Raw genomic sequence first — 10,224 nt, forward strand, 5'->3', positions numbered from 1 at the left:
GTGGGTGCTGTCAGTGGATTACTGACACTACTCATTTTAGAGCACAAGATATCAAGGTAGGCATACGCCATTACACTTTAACAATAATAAAAAGATTCAATAATTACGAATAATAATTACGTTAAAATAAACGTAGTTATTTTCCCATCACAGGTAAAATAAAACAAGATGACACAAATTATACATATTTTATTTAGAAAAATAATAAATGCAAAGTAAAACCAACACAGGGGTTTTACTTTGCGGGATGCCTGACAGAAATGCTTAATTTAACGGAGCACTCAATACATATGACAAAAATCTATAACTGATGATGATGAGGTCTTTATTCATATTAGATTGCTCTATCAAAGCATGAATCATAATATTCTAAACCCCAAAATGGAACTGAAGATCTGTGAAGATCTGTGAAGATAGTGCAGCTGGTTTATTCATTCATGTCTCTGGTCTCACTGCAGGCTGAGGAACTTCCTTTTCTTAGCCGTGTGTGTGTAGGGGTGATGACGCCACTCCACCTCTGCTGTGCCCTCATTCTCCAGGGTACCTAACTTGATCATGTACACTAAAAAGATAAAGAGATTAACTTGTAACAATAATGCTTCTACAGGTTGGGAGCAATTAAAGTTTGTGAAATTGAGCTTTGATTTCTTAAATATATACCGTAGTTTAATCGTTTGTCATTCATTAATGGTTTAATGAGGGGGGAATTACTTTTTCATCTACAATCAGGTTGTTTTTATCATCTAATGCAGGGGTCTCAAACTCCAGTCCTCGAGGGCCGCAGTCCTGCAACTTTTAGATGTGCCTCTGCTGCACCACACCTGAATAGAATAATTAAGGCTCTGGAGAACTGGTCTACACAAGGTGGAGGTAATTAAGCCATTTCATTCCAGTGTTTTGTACCTGTGGCACATCTAAAAACTGCAGGACTGAGGCCCTTGAGGACTGGAGTTTGAGACCCCTGATCTAATGAATAAAACAATAATTCCAATTAATGTTTTATTGCTTAATCCATGTATTTAAGTTAATTTTTATCCAACATTAACATTAGTTTGATGATTTGAAACATTCAAATGTGAAAAAAAGCCAGAACAGAAGAAAGCCATAAGTAGGAAATACGTTCTCACCGTACTGTATCCTACCCTCGTAAGAAAAAAATAATGAGCTTTTTTAGAATTTCCTTCCAGTGATTTACATTTTGGATTTTTCCATTATTTCTGGTCTGGATGTTCAAATATTTCATTAAAGACAATAACAGTCCAATTAATGCTAAAGTTCTGGTAACACAAAAACAATCTGGTAAATATTAGGGATGTTCTGCCCAAATAAGTGGCCATTGTCAACATTAGCTTCTAAAACCCAGATAAACCCAAAGGAACAGGGAGCTGACAAAACCTTTCACATCCCCTTTAACCATTTCAGCTTTTCATCACTTTACAATCACAGTCTTCAATGTATTTCCTTGGGATTTTATGTAATAGGCCAACCCAATAGGGAATATTTGTGAGGAAAATGATTCATGAAAATCTGAAAAGTGTGGCTTGTGTTTTTATTTCAGCTTCCTTGTTCAGTACTTTGCAGGTTCTCCTTTTGCTTTGGGAAAGAGTTTAGTTTTTGAGAGCATCTGAACACATCAGTTTTCAAACTCTGCCACAGTTTGTTCATTTGAATTAGGCCTGTGTTTTGAGTAGGTCATTCTAACTCATGTATACGCTTTGATCTAAACGAGGGGTGTCCAAACATTTTGTCACCATGACATGCTGAGGAGGCACTTACTAGAACTAAAGGTCATCATTTGTTTTAAATACAAAAACAAGTAGGGAGAATGAAAATAACTGGAGGAAATCAAAAGAAATAAGTAGTGATTATAAGGTTACAGCTCAGTGTGGTACAAGCATGGAGAGAGGAGAGCATAATAATTCAATGTGAAAAATATTGAGAAAAATTAAAACAAGAAGACATTAAGAATGGATAACTTAATATTTAAACATGGCAAGAAAAAGCATTTATTCAATTTCAAAAGGAAATGGGGTTATATGTCAGAAGTAAGTTTCAAAGAACACTGATGTATCTGCTAACAACCAGCTTACTGGTACAGTTTGCCGTTTCAACACCAGACTCAGCCATCAATACTTACATTTCATTTCAAACCTGGGTCCTACTTCTGTCAGCTCTACATTCTTGTGGTCGGTTTTCTTATAGGTGTGATGCCTGAAAGAAAAAAAAAAGAAGTGATTTGTCTATTTATTTATTTGCTTTATTTTACTTTCCATAATGTTTTTCCATGGCACTGACCTGAAAGAGATAAAGTCCTCCTGGTTGGCGAACGTGATGACACGCCTGCTGTCGTCTTTGGGGACTGGGAACAGATACTTCAAGATATTCGACACCTGCGCAAGAACAATCAATTAGTTTTATGCACAAACCAGAGATGTAAGACAATATCCCCAGAGTCTGAGCGGCACACGCTCGGCGCTCACCCTTTTGCCGAGGCGTGAGGTGAAGTTGTGAAAAATGAGGTGGGGGTAGGCCTCAGACATGGTGCCAATGTTGGGAACATCGTGCCTCATCACCACATTGTAGAGCGTGAAATAAGCTGTGGGTCCAAACGGTAGGTGGCAAATGACCAGGCCATCTGTAACCATACAGGAACATCCAGCAGAAAAATCAGACGTCAGTTATATAACTCAAGTCTCCCTAATAGATGCAGACAGATGATGTTAAACAAGAAATATTGTGTATTACAGCAACCTGAAAATAGTTAATTTGCTAAACACTTAAACACAGTGTGGGTCGGCCGTCAGGCGCTCTGGGATGTTCCCCGGTGGCCCGACCCGCTCAGGACAGCTGAGTTAAGGTCACTCTTAACAATTCCTGCAGGCCACTGCAGTAGTTTCTACCTGGATGAAACTCCCACAGACTACAGTTTCAATGTGGAAAAGACAGATCCATCCTGGACCCGTCCTTTCATGATCCGAGGCCGTCAGTCACAGCAGTGAAGACACACATCAGGTTGCGAACAGGTGTTATGCCAAGAAGAGTATTGCCGTGGAAACGTTTATCGCTCAAAACAACCACATATTAATAAGAAGAGATTAAATGTGACCCACAGGGCAGCTTTACAATATATGTAATTTTAACTTATTTTTAGTCCATGAAAGCCCTGAAAAGTTTTGATGTTTTCTGGCAAATTGACTCAAAACAGGACAGTTTTGAGACCTTTTATCTAGACACGTTTTAGTCACATACCTAAAGCTCTGTTGTTACAGTCCGATTTTCTCTACCAACATTATTTTAGCATTGCATAACATCCAATCGGTTAAACGCTGGTCAGGATGCAAATGGGATACAGAGTATATTTACATGTTGACGGTAAAGTACACAACTTGGTTATCTCTAGGTCTCTATAATAAGTATATCAATTAATATAAGGATAGGATTCAGAATTTCACTAGATTTTTTCATTGTCCATCATTTTGACTGATGGCGTCAAAAATATCCTGTCATTTTATACATTAAAATAAAATGTGCCGTTGTATTAATGACATTTATTTTCATTTCATTTGTTTTAATTAATATTCAAAAAGCTGAACAGAGAATCCACGGCGTGTCATCACACATCAAGCAGATGAATAAATGTTTTTTTTTCTACACAGTGACAAAAACCACTGGCTATGGCCCAGTAACCATGTATGAAATGACTGCACTGAATATGAACTCTGGTCTTACCAGCAAATTTCAGGGGTTGTGTTAACAGGATGCTTCCCATCATTGACCGTTTTTTGTTTTCTTTTAAAACGGTGACAGAAAAATTTATTGTCATAAATCATAAAGACTTTATTCATAAAACAAATCCCAAAGGTATGACTACTTTCATAGTCCCTATAAAAGTACACAATCATTAGTTCCAGGTTCACCTGGTTAAAACAACAGGAAGCAGCTAGAAACAAAGGCTAATGTCAGCCTGCCTACCTGGCTGTCCTCTGGTTTCATGTACAATGACCAGGTCTGATACGTTGTTGGCTTTACAGGCTCGTACCAGCGCCGCCACCTCATGGTTTCCTCTGTTCATCCTCTGGGCTCCAGGAAACATCAGCTTTACCTCCTGCAGACAACATGGAGGCATGTTACTCACTGATCTCTGCAACATTTCACACTTTACAGAAAGCTACAACGGCAGTGAGGTCAGTCAGTCTTCTGTCGGTATCTGTCCTGTCAAACCTCCCAATATTCAACTGGAAATGTTCAGTTTGAAAGTAGCAAGTATTTCCATGCATCTGCTAGGAAATTAAAATGTCCTGAAAAAGTATTTAAACATTTTCACCTTTCACTTTTTGCCAAATTACAAACACATTTGTGATAAACAAATTCAATTCAGTTTGTTAGTGCTAATTCACAACAAACGTCGTTTCGAGGCTCTTAATCATTTCACTCCAATCACACGCATTCCACACATTCTGATCCAAGGTCAGTGGTTCTCAAAGATTTTCTGGGCCCCCATATGAATAAATAAAATCCCCCACCGAAAAGGAAAAATATCAACGGGGCACATACATCATTCAACCAGACACAAACCTATACACAACAGTTCACAAATCATATATGTCCATAAATCCACCTTTGACATCCCTCTATAAATAACATGCAATAAACTAACCAATTAATTGAATAATACCTTAATAAATAAAGGGCAAGTCTGCTTAGAGATATGTCATAATCCATTTTGATTATGGTTTTGGTTGTGTGTAGTTTTTATCACCTTTTTATTTCTTATGGTTTGGTTGTCGTGTTTTATTTTGGATATTGAAAATATAGTCCAGTTTCAGTTTTCAGTGTTTTAAAACAAATTAAAGTTCATTAGTTTATGAGAGGGTGAACTTGCATTATTATGTAATTATCACTGTATTACCTGAAAATGGTCTCAAGACAACAATATAGTCATTTATCACAAAAACACTCTAGTACAGTGATTAATCACAAGTACTGAATATGCTTGACTTTGTAATCTTAAAATGTAAAAATGGACCTTTTCAAAAAATGTTTAAGGATATGTCTCAATCCAAACATTTCAGTTTTCATATTCAGGAAGGTTTAAATTAAGTCATTTTGCTTAAGCACAATTTAGAAATGTTAACTACAAACTGGTTGTGCTTCAGAGTCCGGATCATTCGTCATTCGCTCATACTACCTTGGTTTTATCCAAACGTCTGTCGCTGTTTTTTTTTTTAATCTTCAACAATTCTTTTAGCACTAAGAATTTATTTGGCCAGGATGCGGACTTAACTAAAGTGTGGATCAAGGGCGCAAAGAGGGAAGGACTGAAGATCAGTCCATGGCCTAGAACACAGGTGGGCACTCCAGGTCTCGAGGGCCGGTGTCCTGCAACTCTTACATGTATCTCTACTTCAACACACCTGAGTCAAATAATGAGGTAATTAGCAGAACTCTGGAGAACCTGACTGCACATGGGAGATGATTCAGCTGTTGGATTCATGTGTGTTGGACCAGGGAGACAGCTAGGAGTTGCAGGACACCGGCCCTCCAGGACCAGGAGTGCCCACCCCTGCCCTACAATCAGGACACACTACGCACTCCAACTCTTCAGCGGGAGCGCACATTTGAAGGACACAAGGCTGGAGGTAATATACTGGGACCGGGCCTAAGTAAGGTCAAAATAGGTAATGTGATTAATCTGCATTATGTACCGTATTTTCCACACTATAAGGCGCACCTAAAAACCTTCAATTTTCTCTAAAGCCGACAGTGCGCCTTATAATCCGGTGCGCCTTATATATGGACCAATATTGAGCCACAACAGGTCTCGCAACTACGGTAAGCAGCCCCCAACTTCATTTTACCCCGTAGAAGAAGAAGAACTCCAGCTGCTAGATATTGGTGTCACAGGACATTCAAAGCTAGACTGCGAACTGCCTGGGAACAGTGGATGACAGAAGGCGAACACACGTTCACCAAGATGGGGAGACAGCGCCGGACGACATACGCCACTATCTGCCAGTGGATCGTAAATGCCTGGGCTGATATGTCATTCTCAACTGTGGTCCAAGCTTTCAGGAAGGCAGGAATTGTCACTGAACTGATAGACAACAGCAGGGACACTGACTCCATTAATGACGACTTTGACGAGACGGAGCCGGCATGTTGGATGCTGTATTCGCCCAACTGTTTAATTCGGACACTGAAGAAGAATAATTCGAGGGATTCATGGATGAGGAATAAATTAATAAAGTGAGCTTTACATGTTTATTTTGTGTGTTTACAGCTGAACAAGGTTGGTCATATTATGAATATGGACATTAACGTTTGAACAACGTTGAGTTATTGATATATTGTTATTGTTCTGCACTATTTAGAGTGCTACTGTATTGTGATTGCACTAACGTTTGAATTACCCTAACGGTATCAGACTGTTTATTTACGTGTTTATTGAATCGATGAAAAGTTCCCCTCCACTATGTGATATAAATGTTGCACTACATGTTACCAGGTCACTGACTTTACCTCGGGGAAAATAATAAAACAGCTGTTTATTCATTTTGGGAGTGAACGGTTGTCAGAACGCTGGTTTATAATCTATTAATAAAGTTCGACTGACCCATCTGACTGTTTTGGTGACATTCCCTTTAGCGCAGCTCCATTTAATGGATGCATAACGTAACCCCAGCCTCTACTGCAGCGTCTATTCTATGCGCCTTATAGTGTGGAAAATACGGTAATATTTATGTGTTAAACTTTTTAGATTAATCGTATGCGTTAATGCTGACTATAAATCAACTACAAATGCCAGAGCACAAGGCTTTCACCTCAGCACTGCATGATGGGAATCAGCATGCAGAGCTGCCTGCGGGGAGAGGCAGACAGTAATGATCTCAGTTTGTTTTACATGTGCTCTACATCATCTCATCTGAAACCAGGTTCCACATCAGCACCTTGGCAAACATTTTGAGTCTGGAGCTCGGGTCTCTGGACGTGGTCACCATCAGTTTGGGGTCCTCCACTCCGGCCCATTTATACTCGTCGTCCATGTGAGAGCTGACGCCTGAACGCAAAACAGCAGATGGTTACAGGAGCTGAGAGGGACACGTGGAGGAACACAGCTAACAGCCAGCTTGCCTTCTGCCCCTTCGTCATCGTACTCCACCAGCTTTTGCAGCCCCAGGGCTTCTCTGCGGACGTCGGGCGGAAGGGGAGAGTTTTCTGTGGTCAAGAACAAATACCTGTGTTACAGGGAGATTTGTGGTTGGACAGCTCCTAGTGCTAACCACTCATGCAAAATGCATGAGGAAAAAGGTGATCTGTGTTGTCATGCTGTCTTACTGTCGAGTGCGTCCTTCAGCTTCAGTTTCTTCTCCTCTATCGTTCGCAGCCGGTCCTCCTGGGCCTTTCTGTACAGGTACTCCCGCCTCAGCCTCACCTCTCGACGGAGCTGCCTCACCGCCACACAGCAGAAAAACACAGAAAAGCAGACAAAGCTTCTCAGACTCAAAGCACACGCTCCTACTAAGTACAGGGTTTTCACATTTTTCCCACAGTAAAATTCAAACACTTTCAAGGTTAGTTTTCACATTTTTCCAGCACCACACTTTAGAGATAAAAACAGTACAAATGAACTAAAAGAACATTACTATTAGTTTCACATTTTTCCAGCACCACACTTTAGAGATAAAAACAGTACAAATGAACTAAAAGAACATTACTATCCATCCACCCATCCAATTTCTGTTCACCCTTGTCCCTTAGTGGGGTCAGGAGGGTTGCTGGTGTCTATCTCTAGCTACGTTCCGGGCGAAAGGCGGGTTCACCCTGAACAGGTCGCAAGTCTGTCGCAGGGCACCAAGGACACACTCACACCTACGGAGAATTTAGAGAGACCAATTAACCTGATAGTCATGTTTTTGGACTGTGGGAGGAAGCCGGAGAACCAGGAGAGAACCCACCATGCACAGGGAGAACATGCAAACTCCATGCAGAAAGACCCCGGGCTGGGAATCGAACCCAGGACCTTCTTGCTGCAAGGCAACAGCTCTACCAACTGCGCCACTGTGCAGCCCTTTCCAGAACATTACTATATTATATTATGTATTAATGTCTTTAATGTCTTGTAAAAATATTCCACATTCTACAGCAGGGGCAAAGTAAACTAAAATATAATAAATTTTATGTTTTGAAATGTCTATTACATACACTGTATACAACTGACCGGTCTGAGAACAAAACACAAATTTAAGAAAAAATACCCCAATTTAATAACTTTGTTTAATGCATAAAATATAACTCAACCTTGAAATGATTTCAATCACACAGACCAATAAGTCATTAAGCCACTAGGAACAATCAATATTTATTATAGTGAAACAAATCATGTTAAGGTAAAAATATCTAAAAATTTTCTCACTAAGTTTTCTGGCATTTAGCAAATAGAAATATTTTTTATCATTTTAACTGACCATAAACAAGAAAGGTCTGTTGTGACAGATGAATTCAGCATTCATAACGTAATAAAGTGAGGAAATACAAATTAAATTTTTTTCTTGTGATGTGAATAATACATTAATCAACCATACTGCACAGGTACCCTGAACATCAGCCAACTAAACCCATTTTCATTATTTACACTCTGTGTATTTTACTGTTAAAGCACAGCCTGGGACAGAAAAGCGGCATTAGACTGGACCTTGAGGACAGAGAAGGAAGTGGTGGGTCAGCTGAGGAGACACTGTTCAGTGTTCTGCTTCAAAGCAGATCTACCAGTTTGCGAGGGGAGAAACAGCAACACGGAAAAAGAGATAGAGGCTGTGGTGAAAAGAGCAAGAACCAAAGAAAGCAGAAGACATTCGGAATGGTGAGAACAGATCATAGAACATGAGGTTATAGAACCTCATCATAGAACGCAGGAAAAGTCAGAAACAGATTCAGGATGAAACAAGCAGTACTCCTGCTCAGTTCCTCTCCTGTTTTAACCTAAACTTTATAATTCCACAGGCCGTACGAACAGTTTAAACGTTGAGCTCCAGCCCCTTTAAACCTCTGGTAGTGTTTACGGAGAGCTGTATCCTCCTTCTGGCTCCTTATCCTGCCTTCAGCTTTAAACACCAGGGAGGTTACAGACTTAACCATGTCAAAGCGGCCGCCATTATCAGCTCAACCTGCGGCACTTCCCTAATAAAAACCAATGTTGTTTTTAACTCACCATGATGCCGACTGCTAGCTTCCAGGCTACACAAGCTCACGTGGGGGAAGGAAAAGCGCCCAAACAACAACTTCCGTCATTCGCTGAAGAAACAGCCAATGAGAACCATCTGTACTGACTTTGGCTAGCTTTTCAAAATAAGAGTCTGAAAGGGATATCCACAGGTATACTGTAGAGCCGCTGCTGTCCTTTTCGCAAACATCATATCTGCTTAATTAATTTTCTAGTACGGGGATCTGTAACCTGTAGTTCTGGGGTCACATGTATCTACTTCGGATCTTCAGAATGGCTCTATTAAATAAAAACTGTTTAAAAATAATAAAGAACTTGTTTTTAGGACAAATTTAATATAAAGATTACTTTTAGATAACAAGATATCACAAAGAAAACACACACACACACATATATATATTTTTTATTTTTATTTTTATTTTTTATTTTTTTTTCAGGTTTTGTAGTTTTACACACATTTCATTTAGCTGACCCAGGGCCAAAAATGGCTCTTTGGTTTGAAAAGGCCTTTGCCTTAGAAAGACGTTTTGTATTCATTGTCCGTTCGCTGTAATACAATGTGGGGTTTAGAATCCATCCATCCATCCATCCATCCATCCATCCATCCATTTTCTGTTCACCCTTGTCCCTAATGGGGTCGGGAGGGTTGCTGGTGCCTCTCCAGCTATGTTCCGGGCGAGAGGCGGGGTTCACTCTGGACAGGTCGCCAGTCCGTCGCAGGGCAACACAGAGACATACAGGACAAACAACCATTCACACACACACTCACTCACACCTAGGGAGAATTTAGAGAAACCAATTAACCTGACAGTCATGTTTTTGGACTGTGGGAGGAAGCCGGAGAACCCGGAGAGAACCCACGCATGGGAGAACATGGGAGAACAGGGTGAACATGCAAACTCCATGCAGAAAGATCCTGGGCCGGGAATCGAACCCAGTACCTTCTTGCTGCAAGGCAACAGCTCTACCATCTGCTCCACTGTGCAGCCCGGGTTTAGAATCCA

The 10,224-nt window shown here is 40.3% G+C and overlaps 1 protein-coding gene across 1 annotated transcript; it reads right to left on the reverse strand.

Moving 5' to 3' along the window:
• Window positions 1–174: 174 nt before the first annotated feature.
• Window positions 175–9,319, reverse strand: imp4 (IMP U3 small nucleolar ribonucleoprotein 4). Its single transcript, XM_044110683.1, has 9 exons — window positions 9,209–9,319; window positions 7,336–7,444; window positions 7,132–7,215; window positions 6,948–7,057; window positions 3,973–4,105; window positions 2,481–2,635; window positions 2,296–2,390; window positions 2,138–2,211; window positions 175–562 (listed from the first exon to the last, which is right to left on the reverse strand). The coding sequence occupies exons 1-9, from the start codon at window positions 9,209–9,211 to the stop codon at window positions 450–452; spliced, it is 876 nt and encodes a 291-aa protein (XP_043966618.1). The 5' UTR covers window positions 9,212–9,319; the 3' UTR covers window positions 175–449.
• Window positions 9,320–10,224: the final 905 nt, after the last annotated feature.

Source organism: Gambusia affinis, linkage group LG03, assembly GCF_019740435.1.
Source record: "Gambusia affinis linkage group LG03, SWU_Gaff_1.0, whole genome shotgun sequence".
Lineage (NCBI taxonomy): Eukaryota > Metazoa > Chordata > Actinopteri > Cyprinodontiformes > Poeciliidae > Gambusia > Gambusia affinis.

Excerpts from the sequence above, each read along its gene's own strand:
- imp4 (XM_044110683.1), bottom strand. Across the intron at positions 4,106-6,947 it reads GACTCAAAATGTTTGCCAAG|GAGGTAAAGCTGATGTTTCC; the intron begins GTGCTGATGTGG and ends TGTTGTCTGCAG. Across the intron at positions 2,391-2,480 it reads CCTCACGCCTCGGCAAAAGG|GTGTCGAATATCTTGAAGTA; the intron begins GTGAGCGCCGAG and ends GTTCTTGCGCAG.